The 17,777-nt window shown below is 36.6% G+C and overlaps 1 protein-coding gene across 1 annotated transcript in view; it reads left to right on the top strand.

Annotated features, from left to right (window-relative positions):
• The window catches only part of QARS1 (glutaminyl-tRNA synthetase 1), a 173,895-nt gene that overhangs the window by 7,853 nt on the left and 148,265 nt on the right, over positions 1–17,777 (top strand). The window contains exons 2-3 of the mRNA XM_053720807.1: positions 14,934–15,081; positions 16,016–16,125. Coding sequence (XP_053576782.1) covers positions 14,934–15,081; positions 16,016–16,125 — 258 coding nt within the window. The remainder of the gene's footprint in view (positions 1–14,933; positions 15,082–16,015; positions 16,126–17,777) is intronic.

The following is a 17,777-nucleotide window of genomic DNA, read 5'->3' as shown; positions in this document are numbered from 1 at the left end:
TCCTGTGGATTTATTTAGGAGTCTGTACTAATTGGCTAAACTGTCAAAAGCACTGAGATAAGGGAGCAGTCTGCAGAGGCTTAGATACAAGGTAATCACAGAGGTAAAAAGTGTATTAATATAACAGTGTTGGTTATGCAAAACTGGGGTATGGATAATAAAGGGATTATCTATCTTTTTCAACAATCTTCTGGTGTAGACTGTCCCTTTAATGTATAATTTCCAGGCTTCATTGAATACTGCATTATAGGTAATTGTTTTAAAAAAAACTGAGCTTTAATTTCTTTATAGGAAACGCAGAAGATATACTCCCAAATAAATGAAGCTATACACATGAAAAACACTGCACCCTTGAAAGGCTAAAGGTAATAGAGAGAAAATAGATTAAGTTTAAATTACTAGACCACAGATGTATATCTATGTCGGATTTCAATCCAAAACTAGCTAGGCCACCATGTTAAAAAGATTTATTTATACATAGTACAGGTATATAACATACAAACTGAAACTAAAATATATATTGAAAGCAATACATTAAAAATTCAATACAATAAGCAACCTGCTCAATATTGGCCTAAAGTATCAGAAAGTATGCAAGAAGTATATAAAAAAATAACAAAATGAAAAACACAGTCTGTGTGTTGGGAAAGAAAGAAACCGGAGCTGTTCTCCAAGATGGCGTCCTGGTAGCGATGTATCTGTAGAAGCAAGGAGACTTTCCTGATGAAGTACAGAAAAACCAAGCCCCGCACACATAGAACTACTCACAGGATCACTGATCTTTTAGGCATTGAGAGCACTATTGGCTCTTGGGATCTGGAAATCCAATAACGGAACCGAAGCCCTGCTCACGATAACCACCGATGTGATCTCTCCTCCAAAGCACGCTGATGACGTTACCGTGGTGAATACTTTTGTAGATTCCTACAGGTAGATCTGGAACGTTCCTCACGCTGACCGCCAATGAAGGGAGGGACCTAATGTTTTGTTGTTAAGACCACTATATCGCCCCTTGTATTCGCATACTACAGACGCTCAAAACCGGCTAAAAGTAGTTCAGTGACTTATATACACAAACAGCAGAAATAGGGTAAAAAGTTTTATTAAAATACAAGACAAATTGTATTTTAATAAAACTTTTATTTTAATAAAGCTTTTTACCCTATTTCTGCTGTTAGTGTATATAGCTAGTTTTGGATTAAAATCCGACATAGATATACATATGTGGTCTAGTAATTTACAGGAAGCAAAGAAATTGGAAGGTAGACTTAGGGAAAGGGGATACCCAAAGAGAACCATAGTCAAGGCAAGGAAACAAGTGGATAGCAGACAAAGAGATTCAATGTTAACAAAAAAAATCACAACCAAAAGGATCTTTTGAGGGAGTCAACTTTATAACTAGCTATAGCACACAATTTCCTCAGATCGCTGCCATAGTTCGGAAACATTTTCTGATCCTGTCAGCAGATGACAAATTAATCGATCTGGTGAAAGCTGGAGTCGGATGTACTCCCAGAAGGTGTTCCACTCTGGGGTCCATACTTTCTTCTACGGCCCTCAAAAATTAGCAGTACATGGATGAGCACGAGAGGCATGTATGGGTGTGGGCATAAAAAATGTCGACCATGCAAATTTTTGGATAAAACCAAAACTTTCACATCACACACAACAGGAGAGACCTTTCAAATCCAAACCTGCATGATTTGTATGTCCTCAAATGTGATATACATGCTCAAGTGTGAAATATGTGGGGTTCAATATATTGGACTCACTTCAAGGGACATATAAAATCCCGTATAAGAGCACATATTTCAACGAGTACACGGGGGAAGTCAACCACCCCACTGGTACGCCATTTTGTGGAAAAGCATGGTGGGAAAATATGCACATTAAAATGGTGTGCTATTGAACATGTTAAACTGCCAAAGAGAGGTGGTAATATTGATAAACTTCTGGCTAAAAGAGAAATTTTCTGGATGTTTAAGTTACGCACTAGACATCCAGAGGGTCTCAATTCCAGATACGATCTAATTAATTATTGGGAATAATACTAACAAATCAGGAGTATTATTGATCTGATTCAGATTGCTGCATGATCTGGTCAAATTAATTCACAAAGCCTTAACTATATATACATACTAGTTTCATATTTTTTAACTTTACAACATATGAGCCACCTATGCTCTTAATTCTCCAGACCTCATATCTCTAATGAATAACATTTCTAAAGAATTAATATTAAAGGGACACTCGGGTTAAATTAAATTTCATGATTCAGATACAGAATGTAATTTTAAACAACTTTCCAATTTACTTCCATTAAAAAAAATGTACACAGTCTTTTATATTTACAATTTTTCAGTCACCAGATCCTACTGAGCATGTGCAAGAATTCACAGACTATACATATATGCATTTGTGATTGGCTGATTGCTATCACATGGTACAAGGGGAGTGGAAATATACATAACTTTAAAATTTGTTATAAAAAATCTACTACTCATTTGAAGTTCAGAGTAAGTGCTATTGCATTGTCTTGTTATCTTGCATTTGTTGATTATGCAAATCTACTGTGTTGACTGGTCCTTTAAATAAGAGGCTAGCAGAGGATAAACTTATATACACCATATAATGCACATCAAACATATGTACAGTCTTTAATGACAGGACGCTTTTTAAGGGTATACCCAAAGCATCCAAAACAGATAGGACAGGCTTATGCTTATTTTGTTCATCAAACAAATGTTATTAGTAAGGGTAGCATCCCAATCGATATTAGCTATAGCATTGAGAATAACAAGTTATTGGATATAATGCAGTGTTTTATTAGCTTTATACAGTTAAGCTACCTCTCTTGTATATCACATTAGAGCAGATTTTACAATGTATTAGAAGATAGTCTACATATCACTACTCACATGTGTTAGGCATTCACATAATTAGGCATTAGAGGGAGGTGTGGCGTATTCTGTTCAACCAATGAAATTTCTTTTTATGCATTTTAAACTCGCAGAACAATGTATCTATTAGGCTGCAAGCCGAAACGCGTAAGCCTGTGTGCTGCGCCGACCACCCCCAACTTATTTCGGATTCTATCCATGTTTTAAGAATTCACTATTAAAGTTTTTGTTTTTTAAGGAGCCTGGAGTCCTATTTATTTTTTGGTCTAGTAATTTAAACTCAATCTATTTTCTCTATATTACCTTTTAGGGGCGCAGTGGTTTTCATGTGTAGCTAGTGCTACATTTATTTGGAGTTTAACTTCTGTTTTTCCTATAATGTGTTAAACTCTTAGGGGAGAGTTTATAACCACTACTACAAGGTTACAGCTCTAGCGCTTCCCATTTCCCTAATAACCTTTTCCTTTCCTTATAGTTTATATAAAATTCACCCTGTATCTATGTTCTCTACCATCCTTACTGGTGCCCCTTCTTATTTAAAAAAGAAAAAAAAAAGAAGCAGGTGTGAGAGCCAATGAAAGGCTGAATAGCCCGAGCAGGGTTAATTTACTACAGTGTATAACATTACTACAAACATTGTTGCATACACTGTTACTATAGAATGCTAAAGGCTCATGCACGCTCCTGAGCTTGTAGCTCTGGTTCACTGAGTTCAGCACATTCTTAGCTTTATTTTTATTACACCTTTTTATATCACCCTCTTATGTACTTGGCAGATATTTTATTTTATTGTTGCGTAGTGAAACTGAGGCAGTGTTCTCAGTATGCTATAAAACCATCAGATTGTGCTAATGACGATTTAAAGGGATATTAAACCCAAATTTTTCTTTCATGATTCAGATAGAGCAGCAATTTTAAGCAAATTTCTAATTTACTCCTAATTTTTTTGTGTCTTTGTTCTCTTGGTATCTTTATTTCGAAAGCAGGAATGTAACGCTTAGGAGCTGGCCCATTTTTGGTTCAGCACCCTGGGTAGCCCTACATTTGGCCACCAATCGGCAAGCGCTACCCAGGTGTTGAACCAAAAATGGGCCGGCTCCTAAGCTTACATTCCTGCTTTTCAAATAAAGATGCCCAGAGAACGAAGACAAATTGATATTAGGAGTAAATTAGAAAGTTGCTTATAATTGCTGCTCTATCTGAAAACCATGAAAGAAAAATGTGGGTTCCATATCCCTTTGAGGTGCAGTAGCTGTTTATAGGCCCTGGTCTATATTGTTACATATATTTATAACCTAGTGTCTATATGCCTATTACATGCTGAAAATGTGTTTTCAAGGGACACAATGAAAGTCAAAATGTAATTTTCATGACTGATGCTGCTGATTTTGCTGTGTGTGCTCAAGACCGGTAGTTCTCTTTGCCTCCTGAGTGGTACTTTAACTGTGTGTTTAACCCCTTCATGGGCATTAAATACATAGTTACTTGATCGCTTGTCTATCTCCTTCCTATTAGTGCATACTTAAGTAGGCTTGTATAACATTGTTGCAATTACTACTGCCATATAGTGTTCACGTCACATGTACACTCCTGAGCATACTTCAGTATGCTATCACAGGAAGGTTCTAAGTTCCAACAAAGGAGAAAGATGGAAATTTGTTAACTACATTTTTAGTTTTTACTGTGCCCTTTATCTGAATAATTTAAAGTTTAATTTTCACCTTCATCTCGATTCATAGATTTTAACCCCTTGGTTGACACAATGCACATGAGCCTTCCCTGGAAGCTAAGAAGTTAAATGTGTCCTGTATTAGATACTTGCCTTCCCAAGTGATTTCTTTTTATTGACATACGATATTGGTGCTTAGCCATGCACGTGTATATATGTATGTATATATTTATATATGTGTGTATGTATATATGTGTATGTGTGTGTATATATGTGTATGTGTGTGTATATATGTGTATGTGTGTGTGTGTGTGTATATATATATATATATATATATATATATATATATATATATATATATATATATATATATATTCTCTCTATTAAAAAAGAAAAGGAAATCCTCATGTCGTCTAAAATTGGTTTCATCCTTCAAGATGATTAGTTTCGGTACAATTTGCAGAACAGGTTTTTTTAAATAGAAGGTAACAGGTGACTCTCGCCCGTCCGTACCTGCCCTTGTATAGATGCATATTAACATTCCTATTGAATCATAGCGATATTACATAGACTCTTAATTACCCGGGATGGAACTTTTATAGCGCAGTAAAGAGAATTATCTATCTTTGTTGCATCTTGATAGAGGGTATATACATTTGTTTTCTAGTTTTATTTATCTATTTTTATACAAGGGATAGCCTCTAATACTTGGTAATATATCCTATTTTAGATGCAACAAAAAATTCATTATTTAAGAGGTTTCTGTGTGATAGAAAACACAAATGTATGATTCAGAGCACACACTTTTAAAAAAAAAAAAGTTACAATTCTGTTATCAAATTTGCTTTGTTCCATTGAATTCTTTGTTGAAGAGATACCTAGGTAAGTATCTGGCGCACTACATGGCAGGGAATAGTGCTGTCATCTAGTGCTCTTGCAAATGGATAACATTCTTAGAAAAATGCTGCCATATTGTGCTCTATATTGAGCTTACGTCCCTGCTCTTCGACAAAAAATAACAAGAGAATGAAGAAAATTAGATAATCAACGTAAATTAGAAAGTTGTTTCAATCGCTGCTCTTTGAATCATGAAATAAAAATTGAGTTTCATGTCCCTTTTTAAAGGGACCGTATAAATCAATTTTCATATAACTGCATGTAATAGACACTACTATAAAGAATAATATGCACAGATACTGATATAAAAATCCAGTAATAAACCTTTTAAAAACTTATTTAGAAGCTCCCAGTTTTTGGCACTGTTGATGAGGTTAGGTTCGGACACCCAGTGAAAGGGGCTGAGAAAGCAGAGCAGACCCCACCCCCTTCCCTGCATATCAAAAGACCCTTTAGACAGGAGCAGCAGCAATCTGTAGACTTGAGTCTACAGCTGATACTTTGGGGCTTGGTTAGAAGTCTGAAAATCAGCACAATGTTATTACAAAATAAGCAAAACTATACATTGTTACAAAAACACCCCAGATGCGCTATATAAATGGATCATCTACAAAACATTTATGCAAATGAAAATCTAGTGTACAATGTCCCTTTATTTATCTTTTTATTCTAGTGGATGTGTGTAGGAGGCTGCATTTATCAGTCAATGATCAAACCGTACATATTTATCAGCTGTGCACAGCCCTGCATCTGCTGCTCATTTCATTATCCAATTAAACGGCTAACCTTTCATGCAAAGGCCTTAAAGAGACATTCCTGTCAAAATTTAAATGTACATAGTTGAATTACATCTTTGAATAGAAACATACAGGGAGTGCAGAATTATTAGGCAAGTTGTATTTTTGAGGATTAATTTTATTATTGAACAACAACCATGTTCTCAATGAACCCAAAAAACTCATTAATATCAAAGCTGAATATTTTTGGAAGTTGTTTTTAGTTTGTTTTTAGTTTTAGCTATTTTAGGGGGATATCTGTGTGTGCAGGTGACTATTACTGTGCATAATTATTAGGCAGCTTAACAAAAAACAAATATATACCCATTTCAATTATTTATTTTTACCAGTGAAACCAATATAACATCTCAACATTCACAAATATACATTTGTGACATTCGAAAACAAAACAAAAACAAATCAGTGACCAATATAGCCACCTTTCTTTGCAAGGACACTCAAAAGCCTGCCATCCATGGATTCTGTCAGTGTTTTGATCTGTTCACCATCAACATTGCGTGCAGCAGCAACCACAGCCTCCCAGACACTGTTCAGAGAGGTGTACTGTTTTCCCTCCTTGTAAATCTCACATTTGATGATGGACCACAGGTTCTCAATGGGGTTCAGATCAGGTGAACAAGGAGGCCATGTCATTAGATTTTCTTCTTTTATACCCTTTCTTGCCAGCCACGCTGTGGAGTACTTGGACGCGTGTGATGGAGCATTGTCCTGCATGAAAATCATGTTTTTCTTGAAGGATGCAGACTTCTTCCTGTACCACTGCTTGAAGAAGGTGTCTTCCAGAAACTGGCAGTAGGACTGGGAGTTGAGCTTGACTCCATCCTCAACCCGAAAAGGCCCCACAAGCTCATCTTTGATGATACCAGCCCAAACCAGTACTCCACCTCCACCTTGCTGGCATCTGAGTCGGACTGGAGCTCTCTGCCCTTTACCAATCCAGCCACGGGCCCATCCATCTGGCCCATCAAGACTCACTCTCATTTCATCAGTCCATAAAACCTTAGAAAAATCAGTCTTGAGATATTTCTTGGCCCAGTCTTGACGTTTCAGCTTGTGTGTCTTGTTCAGTGGTGGTCGTCTTTCAGCCTTTCTTACCTTGGCCATGTCTCTGAGTATTGCACACCTTGTGCTTTTGGGCACTCCAGTGATGTTGCAGCTCTGAAATATGGCCAAACTGGTGGCAAGTGGCATCTTGGCAGCTGCACGCTTGACTTTTCTCAGTTCATGGGCAGTTATTTTGCGCCTTGGTTTTTCCACACGCTTCTTGCGACCCTGTTGACTATTTTGAATGAAACGCTTGATTGTTCGATGATCACACTTCAGAAGCTTTGCAATTTTAAGAGTGCTGCATCCCTCTGCAAGATATCTCACTATTTTTGACTTTTCTGAGCCTGTCAAGTCCTTCTTTTGACCCATTTTGCCAAAGGAAAGGAAGTTGCCTAATAATTATGCACACCTGATATAGGGTGTTGATGTCATTAGACCACACCCCTTCTCATTACAGAGATGCACATCACCTAATATGCTTAATTGGTAGTAGGCTTTCGAGCCTATACAGCTTGGAGTAAGACAACATGCATAAAGAGGATGATGTGGTCAAAATACTCATACTAATACGCCTAATAATTCTGCACTCCCTGTATTTGCAATATACATGTATATGCTTCTAGTAAGAGTTATCATAGTTTTAGTGTTAACATTTTTCTCTGCACGTGCATGTAGATATTCTCGGTGCGCAAGCATTTTTAATACTGTAGCTGCTCAGAGTGCCAGTGGGGCTTGTATCATGTCAGCAATTAATAAATTGAGTTGTTACCAGATGGTACAAGCACCTTAGGCTCTTTGAGCAAGTGCTATGTTTAAAATGCTGGTGCACGGTGCATACTTGAATACACTTTTGAAACGGCTATAACTTTTATAACGAGCATTTTTGCTAATTCATGTAAAATGCTTCTATTCAAAACTTAAATGCGTCCATGTGGATTCCAATTTTGTCTTACAATCCCTTTAAGATTGTAACATAGAATGTTGTAAATATAGCCACCAATCCCGAGAGCTACCCAGGGTGCTGAACTAAAAATGGTCCTGCTCCTAAGCTTTCATTCCTGCTTTTTCAAATAAAGATAGCAAGAGAACGAAGAAAAATAGGAGTAAATTAGAAAGTTGCTTAAAATTGCTTCTCTATCTACCATGAAAGAAAACATTTGGATTTAGTGTCCCTTTAAGGGCCCTACATCTCTGGTGTGGTGAGATTATGTTTAGAAATTAACTCCCCTCTAATGGAGGAGTTGGGCGAGAAAAGACTAGAGCTCTCAAAGGGGTATCCCTGCAGGGTAAGCCTGTGTATCGCTGTAGGACAGTGCCTAGATACCACCGGGTTAATGTGTCAAAAAAAAAAACTGAGAGAAAAAAGCGGTATCGTGTGGCACACTTAAATTAAAAGCCTAGAAATGCATATCACAGAGAGTGAGCTTAAGGATCCGTAACACACAAAATATAACTTTTATTAAATTATTTGTAAAAATCTTGACAGTACAAATTAAAACCGTGTATACATGTCATACACACATAGTATCTTGACCTGGTGGCATTTGTAACAGGTATATTAGTACAGTTAGCTCAATCAGACTGCAAAATGTAATGTTAAATGATCCTGCACCATAAACGGGGTCTAGTACCTATATATTATGTGGAGATATACGGTCTCCCACAGTAGCCATCTACATATACAAAATGCGGTGAGTGCTAAACTTAAATCGTCTGCTGATTCTATGTTATAAAGTGACCGGTCCTGGATACATACAATCAGAAATAGGAGTATCTTTTTGGTTCAGATTGAAATGGTTCCAAGTTAAGTATACTACCCACCTAGGATATATAATGATTCTATTAAATCATGGAATCGTCTGTTCCAGTTATTGCTGAGTCAGGTTTTAGATATACGTAAATAAATTAAATCTAACAAAACCCTCATAAAGACAATGGTGTGTTGAGATTTCTGGTCCCAAATAGGTTTATAATATTGAGATAACCATTAAACCATAAGTTGATATGTATGCATGTGATGACAGAATGTCATCTACCATCTAATAGAAAGAAAAGAGAGAATTATTTAAAAAAATTACCACTAGCTTCTCTCAAGAACAAAAAGGGACAAAAATCCCTATTTATCAATAGTGTTCAATTAAAGTGCGAGTAAGCTGAGAAGTGGTATATCCTATACCGTACCTAGTTCAAATTACAGATATGTGGTGAAGGGCGGGGGGGGGGTTATTAGCGATCTGTGTGCACTTTTAGCTATTTCAAAGCTGGTACCTGTATTACCTTCTACATAACCTCTGCTATTACCGTACCGGTACCTACATTGCTAATTAGGTTTACCACTTATAACTATTATCACTAGACCCTGCTCCATCCCCACTACCTGGATATCTATATGATCAACGGAATTATATATATATAAGCAACCAGCTAACCGCTATATGCCAATTAAGGCCAACATATTCTTTACATTAATAGTATTGAGAGAAGCATAATGGTGAGATTATGTATGAAGTGTTGTCAGTACAAGGTATGTGAAAGAGGTTTAGAAAGATGAGTGCTAGATTGAGGTTTCAGGGTCCTTGATGTGAAGCAGAGAGATCTATGATTTACAATGTAAGGTCTAAAAAAAAAAAATAACATTTTGGTGAGATTTTGATTATCAGACCCTATGACCCCGATTCTAAAAAAATAAATAAAAAAATTTGCTGGTCAAGACGTGGTTTTCCACGCCAACGCTCACAGGTGCAGCACTCATGGAATTCTATAAAAAAGGGACTGTCCCTGCTAGTGCCAGATGTCTCTCGTACAAATAATAAGAGCTCTCTGCTAGGTAAGGTACAGAGGGGAAACCGGCATGTTTTACTACTTGAATATTACGCTTAATACAAATCAAATTACTCTGTTTTCAGTGCACTGTACCTTTTTAAAATTCCCTGTAATTTTCTTATGCAAAGGTTTTCCTTTTGGAATAATTAGTGTTTTTGAGTTTTTTGGTGAAAACTTGCTACTTTCTAACTTGCGGGAAAATTAGTGAGAATTGTGGTGCAAAAATGTTGATAGAATTACGCTGGGATTTGATATTTTCATATACGCCCATGCTCAGCCTATTTTACAAAAAACAATTATGCTTTGTATTAACTTTTGAATACAATTTTTTTTGTATCTCCAATGTACTTAAAGGGACACTGAACACAATTTTTTTCATTCTTGATTCAGATAGAGCATGCGATTTTAAGCAACTTTCTAATTTACTCCTATTATCAATTTTTCTTTGTTCTTTTGCCATCTTTATTTGAAAAAGAAGGCATCTAAGCTGTTTTTGGTTTAGAACTCTGGACTGCACTTTTTAATTGGTGGATGAATTTATCCACCAATAAGCAAGGACAACCCAGGTTGTTAACCAAAAATGGGCCGTCATCTAAACTTACATTCTTCCATTTCAAATAAAGATACCAAGAGAATAAAGAAAATTTGATAATAGGAGTAAATTAGAAAGTGGCTTAAAATTCCATGCTCTATCTGAATCATGAAAGAAAAAAATTGGGCTCAGTGTCCGTTAAAATTACGATTTACATTGTGCGTAGTTAAGATTTATTCCTGTGTAATTTTAACTACAAATTTTACAATTTTTATAAAATTTCATTTGGTGAATAATTTTGTTGCAAATATTGCTGCACATTAACAATAGTTTTTTTTTTTTTTGTTTTTTTTTTGTGTGCTTATTTCTGTGTTAATGGTTCGATTATTGGTTTTGTATGATTTTAAAATTAACATTTTTATTGTGCACTTTTGTAATGTATAGATCTCCTTCCCAAAATCCTGTATACGCCCCTTAGCGAGAGACCCTGTTTTCAGGGTAAAAAGTAGCTTAGGAATGGATCATTCCACCAGGGAAATTGGAGCTTTTTATAGAATCTCAGCAGCCCAGTGATCTGTTTAGAATCGGGGCCTTCTGCATTTTAAGATCCGCTCCAGCTTTGGTCCTAATACAGAGGATTGTATCTGCCACATGTCATCTGATGCCACACACACCCACAATGATGTCACATGCAAGGGTGCCTCTATAGGAAACCCTAGCCTGGCTTGTGTACAAGCTAAAATTAAACCTACTCACAGTTACAAGCAGTCCCAGAAACCGCGCTCATCTGCCAGTGATATTGCTTTATTTTGGTCACATATGTGATATGATGAGATGGTGCACCTAGCTTGTTTTCATTTAGTGGTGTTCCAGTTCATCGCTATTTAGGGCATTAACTGTAAAGGTGGCTGCTGGGTCACTGTGGTGTTTCCAAACCTACAGAATTGGAGCTGACTGTTAAGATATCACACTACTCATGCTCTATTAAAGGGACATAAAACACATTGTAATTACTAGACTTATCTCGCTATAAATTAACATACCAGTCAAGTGTGACACTTTTCTGGTGCATTAATGCCTTGTCTGCAGCAATAGGTTTTTTTTTTTTTTTTTAATAGCCAAAATCTCTGCACACTTGCCTGATCTGGAGGAGGAGCCAATCCCAGCATTTTACTTGAGATACTGCAGTATCTTATCTGATCACCTCTGGTGAGGTCAGCTAGGGACATATGTGTAGCAGGGTTAGGCCTGTGAAGCCTGCAATCTGCACTTACAGTTCTTAGAATTGGAAAATCCATGTTTTTCAGGGCTAAATCACAGTTAAAGGGATAAAATAAATATATAGCAAAGTTGTTTTACTACATATTCAAAAGCCCATAGCAATGCAAAAATAAACACTATCTGTTATATGCATGCAATAATTCAATGTTATGTGTGCATAATTCCTTTCAAGGGTTAAACACATAGTTAAAGTTTGCTCCAGAGCTGCAATGCATTACTGGGAGCTACAGCTAAATTAAACAGGTGCAATGCGGACTGTGGAACTCCCTACAAATTCTTATTATTAACCTTGTAGGTTTCACACCTGACTCATGAATGACGTATGTTTTAACAATTGTAATAGTATAATTGTAATATGTGTAGACATTCAATTGGAATAATGATATCAAAATGATTACAATATATGTAGATATTCAAATCATTTACAAATCATATATGTGTATAAAGTAAGGATAAAAAGTTGTCACTTTTTTTTTATTTTTTTAAGATTTCTCTACCGATGGGTAAAGGGTTAATTTTGAATTTATTTTCTTCACAAATCAAATGCAGCCACTATCCGGACAATTTATTTTAACACTATCATTTATCAAGGTTATCTACAATATATATGAGAGAGACGCGCATTTCTAATTCAAAGGTTTTATTTACATACTGCTGACTTCCCTGCAGCTAAAATATATGCACTTGCATAAATAAAATGGCGCAATTTAATTAAAAAGTTTGTCAGACTTCTCCCGCTCCTGGCGTTCAGATAGTCCTGGACGGGAAATACAGTGTCCCTTAAGTGACAACAAAGTACCTCAACACATTTCACCTGCTTGAGATAGCAGATAAAATGCGTTGAGGTACTTTGTCACTCAAGGGCTGAAAGCTGAAGTTAAACGGAACTCTGTGTGGAGGATCCCCAAGCCGAACAGATGCCAGGAGTGGAAGAAGTCTGGACTGTCCGGTGACAAACTTTTTAATTTTAATTGCGCTATTTTACGTATGTAAGCTCATATATTTTAGCTGCAAGGAAGTCAGCGGTGTCTAAATAAGACATTTGATTCGGAGATGTGCCTCTAGCAGTCTAGCTCTTATCTATTGAAGACTACTGGAAGCTAGCTGAGCACATATTGTGAGACAATGACAAGAGGCATTTGTGTGTAGCCACCAATAAGCAGCCTAGGTATGTTTATCAACAACTTATATTAAGAACAAAGTCAGTTAAAAAAAAAAAAAAAAAAAAAAGGTTGCTAAAAATTGCTCAGCTACCTGAACCATGAAAGTTTAATTTTGTTTTTCATTCTACAATTTTGGTTACTCTCCCTTTTATCCTTAAAAAGATATTAACTGATTTGTTTCTGATTGTTTCAGACAAACTTCTTGGATCTTCTAATTTCCGATTTTGAATTTATTTTTAATATTAATTACATGTGAAGTCCTCTGGATCTCTGGGAAACCAAACAAATCAGGGGTGTCGCATAAATAAGCGCACAAAGGTTCCCATATCCTAAATCATATTGAGACCCTGATCTAGAAGTATTTTCGGTTACTCTGGATTATTTCTGTCAGGTATTGGAATAACCTAGCTGGGGTTCTCAGTCAGCGCTACATACCCAGAGATTTCCAATGACGTTAGCAGCAAATGGCAAACTATTCATAACTTGTCAGCAGGAGAAGGGATCCAGTTACATCTGCACAGAATGCATGACCTGCTGCACTAACCCCTCGCGATGGAAATATAAACCACTGCATGTAGGGCCAACCTTTCCATTTAAACTTGTTAAAAGCAATTTCAAATAGGCTCGCAATGTAGTTCCCTATCAAATGTTTTGTTATGCACAATGAGACAACTTTGTAGTTCATGTTCAGTTTTATTTTGCCTGTTTTTCCTGTAATTGATATCTGAAAATTGTATTTTTTTTTTTTTTATTATTTCCCCCCCAAAAAAAAAAAAAAGTTTAGGGTGCATTTCATGCAATTCAGAACCCCGACCATGCAGCATGCTACACAGTGATTGATAGAGGGATGCATAAGTTACTTTATATTTTATTGTTCCTAATAAAGGGGATAAGGGGTGTTTTATAAGATGTGTCTATGGGCTGCAAAGAAATCAAAGATTTTGCTAACAAAAAATAGTTTTAGAATGACAGTTAATGTTGCATAGTATTTACTTGCTCTAGTAATATGGTTTTAAGCGGTACCAAACTACTATTTAATTTTTTTTGTATTACGTTTTTCATCAAGTAGCTCTGCAGCCGTTCAGCACAGATGCCCACCCACCACTGCAGTTTCCTTTTCTTGTTGGGAACACCCTTTAATTGATTTTTCTAAACTTACAGCAAATACATATTGGCGCGGATCCCTACCCTAGGGTCCGATCGCTTACTGGCTGATAAGTACAACTCCCACATATCTATTGGTGGACAGTGACACCCCTCCACAAGCGTAAACAAACAGTTGTAGTAAACACTAGAACATTCCTTTAAAAAAAAAAAAAAATAAGACTATATATAATCTTGCTGACATTTTTTCTTTGTTTTTTTGCTATCTTTATTTGAAAAAGAAGGCATCTAAGCTAAGGAGCCAGACAATTTTTGGTTCAGACCATGGGCAGCACTTGTTTATTGGTGGGTGCATTTAGCCACCAATCGGCAAGAACAACCCAGGTTGTTCACCAAAAATGGGGCGGCGTCTAAACTTACATTCTTGCTTTTCAAATAAAGAAAGCAAGAGAATGAATAATTGATAAAAAAAAAAAAAGAGTAAATTAGAAAGTTTCTTTAAACTGCTGCTCTATCTGAACCATGAAAGAAAAAATGTGGGTTCAGTGTCCCATTATAACAGATCAAATGTAATATTGGGGGCTGATGTGCTAATGTCTCAGGACAAATAACCAGTGTGCGCCTGTGTATGTGACAAGAATACATCTGGCACTGATTGACATATTAAGGAGAGTTTCTCTGCGGCTAAGCATTTATGTATATCGCTTCTTTTATCCTCAGGCTCAGGTCATATTGGGTCCAGCTGTTGACAAAGTGACGGGCACCTTATTGTACAATGTGGCATCTCGTCTCAAGGACACTAAGCGGCTGGGCTTCCTGGTTGGGTATATCACAAGCAAAAAGATCAGCACAGACCTTCAGCTCAACGGTAAAGGTCCAACTCTACAGTAATATTGTTAGTAGCACATGCAAAGCTTCATAGTTTATTTCTTTTGTAAATGAATAAGGAAGGTGCTTGTTTTTTTTTTTCCCATTCGTTTCCGTCCACAACCCGAAGAAACAATGTTGTATTTGTTTGTTCAGTTCATTGCTGGAAATAAACAAAAACTGACATTTTTGTTATTTGTAAAACAAATTAGAAATTGTAATGGGTTTTTTTTTTTTTTTGCTCATTCGGGGCCATATTACGAGTGGAGCTCTAACGTAGGTGTTTGTGCACGTCGGGCTTATCACTCGTATTACGAGTTGAAAGTAAACGTGATTGCTTGAGCTCAATTGCGATTACGCTAGAATGATTACCGCGTCCTCAGAGCTCTGGTAACTGTTTAGCAAAACCAAAAAGCGTCCCACAACCCATCAAAAATACATTACAAAGTATAGTTACTCATAACACCCACTTTTTCTGTTCCATTGACTTCTAATGGGGAATGCGTGAACACGCACATATTCTAAGTTCATGTTTTTTTTTTAGACTTGTCAGGTTGTTGCCCAAGTGAAAAAAACTGTTTAGTTTTAACTCCTAATACGAGAGCAACCCAATGCGCGCAAAAAACTTGTTTCTAGCGCAGTTAACGTAGGAACGTTAAATAGAGCTCCACTTGTAATATGTTAACACAATCTGTAATGCTCGTTAGTCGCTGTCTGGGTTACAGGAATCCCAGACTAGGTCAGTTAAATTACTATTTGGGGTTTAATGCTGCAGATGATCAGGTTAAAATAACAGTAAGTACTAAAAAAACGTCACCAGTGTTACAGAAGCAAGATAATGGGAAGCTTTACCTGGTACCAGCCCTTTATCCACACACAGTGCTCAGAGTTACAGACCATATCCGCTACTTGACCTGCTTGTTCATTCCTTCCAGCTGCTCTGGACTACGTAAAGGCACATCCTCTGGATCCCATTGATGTCGCTAATTTTGAGACAGAGTGTGGAGTTGGGGTAACAGTGACCCCAGAACAGATTGAAGAGGCAGTGAGTATATACATATATAATTTTTTTTAAAAAATGAAAACTAAATAAAACAGTAGTCCTACCATGCTATTGCAATATACAAAGTGTATTAAAGGGACACTGAACCCAAATTTTTTCTTTTGTGATTCAGATAGAGCATGCAATTTTAAGCAACTTTCTAATTTACTCCTATTATCAAATTTTCTTCATTCTCGTGGTATCTTTTTTTTTTTAAATGCAAGAATGTAAGTTTAGATGCCGGCCCATTTTTGGTGAACAACCTGGGTTGTTCTTGCTGATTGGTGGATAAATTCACCCACCAATAAACAAGTGCTGTCCATGGGCTGAACCAAAATAGCTTAGATGCCTTTTTCAAATAAAGATAGCAAGAGAACGAAAAGAAATGTGATAATAGAAGTAAATTAGAAAGTTGCTTAAAATTGCATGCTCTATCTGAATCCCAAAATAAAAAATTAGGGTTCAGTGTCCCTTTAAGAAATACTTTGATTTGAGCGTGTACTGTCCTGGGGGTTGGTAAATACATTATGCTGCTGTTTGCCTATTGCTGCTTCAGCATCAGACGTATGCACAGGGTACAGATTTGAGCGTGTACTGTCCTGGGGGTTGGTAATTACATTATGCTGCTGTTTGCCTATTGCTGCTTACAGACCAGCATCAGACATATGCACAGGGTACATACATTATGCTGTTGTTTGCTTACAGACCGGCATCAGATGTATGCACAGGGTACATACATTATGCTGCTGTTTGCTTACAGATAGGCATCAGACTTATGCACAGGGTACAGATCTGAGTGTGTTCTATCCCGGGGGTTGGTAAATACATTATGCTGCTGTTTGCCTATCGCTGCTTACAGACCAGCATCAGACGTATGCACAGGGTACAGATCTTAGTTCAAAAAACAAAACAACCTAAAACCGCCTCCTTAAAAGGGCGGAAAACTGTCAAGTTATTAAGAATTTGGTACAATTATTTTAATTGGTTTTTATTTTTAAAAAGAGAGAACCTTTTGCTGAATCTTTAGTAACTTACATTTTATTGCTCAGCGTTGAGTAAATTCAGACTTGTTTCTTCCTCTCGACTGTTATGCAAAATGTTACACAACAGATTTATGTGTGTTACCTCTTAAAGGGACAGTGTGCCCTAAGGGTTTCTCCCTAATAATTTGATCCCAATGATAAAATGTACCTACTGAAGTTTATTACAAATAGCTAATATACCTTTTATCTGAGCATTTGAAAGTTTATTTTGCCTGTGGCATCCCAACCTATACTGAAAGTTTATATACTTATGTACTGACTGTAGAAAAACTGTGTAAATGTAGCGAGCATAATAAATTACACTCCCAGTTGGGGTTAGGAGAGAGAAGCAATACAATGTTAATTTTCAATTATTCTTTCTATTGGGCTTTGATATACAGAGAATATAAAGAAGCACATATGTGTACAGAAAGTGATAAAATAAGATCTGATCTCCCTGCAAGCTCAAACTAGTTTATTGGGTTGTGGTTTCAAAGAACAAACACCAGCTATTTCATATACAAAAATAAAACTTTTTATACATGTTATACTCTGCAGCTGGCATAACAAGTCATTGAAAACACGTTAAGGAAAAAACTATTTTACAGTGCACACTCCCTTTAAGACTTCCCC

The sequence above is a fragment of the Bombina bombina genome, chromosome 7 (assembly GCF_027579735.1).
Source record: "Bombina bombina isolate aBomBom1 chromosome 7, aBomBom1.pri, whole genome shotgun sequence".
Classification (NCBI taxonomy): Eukaryota; Metazoa; Chordata; class Amphibia; order Anura; family Bombinatoridae; genus Bombina; species Bombina bombina.
The sequence above is the reverse complement of the archived record's forward strand: the minus strand, read 5'-3'. Positions and strand labels throughout refer to the sequence as shown.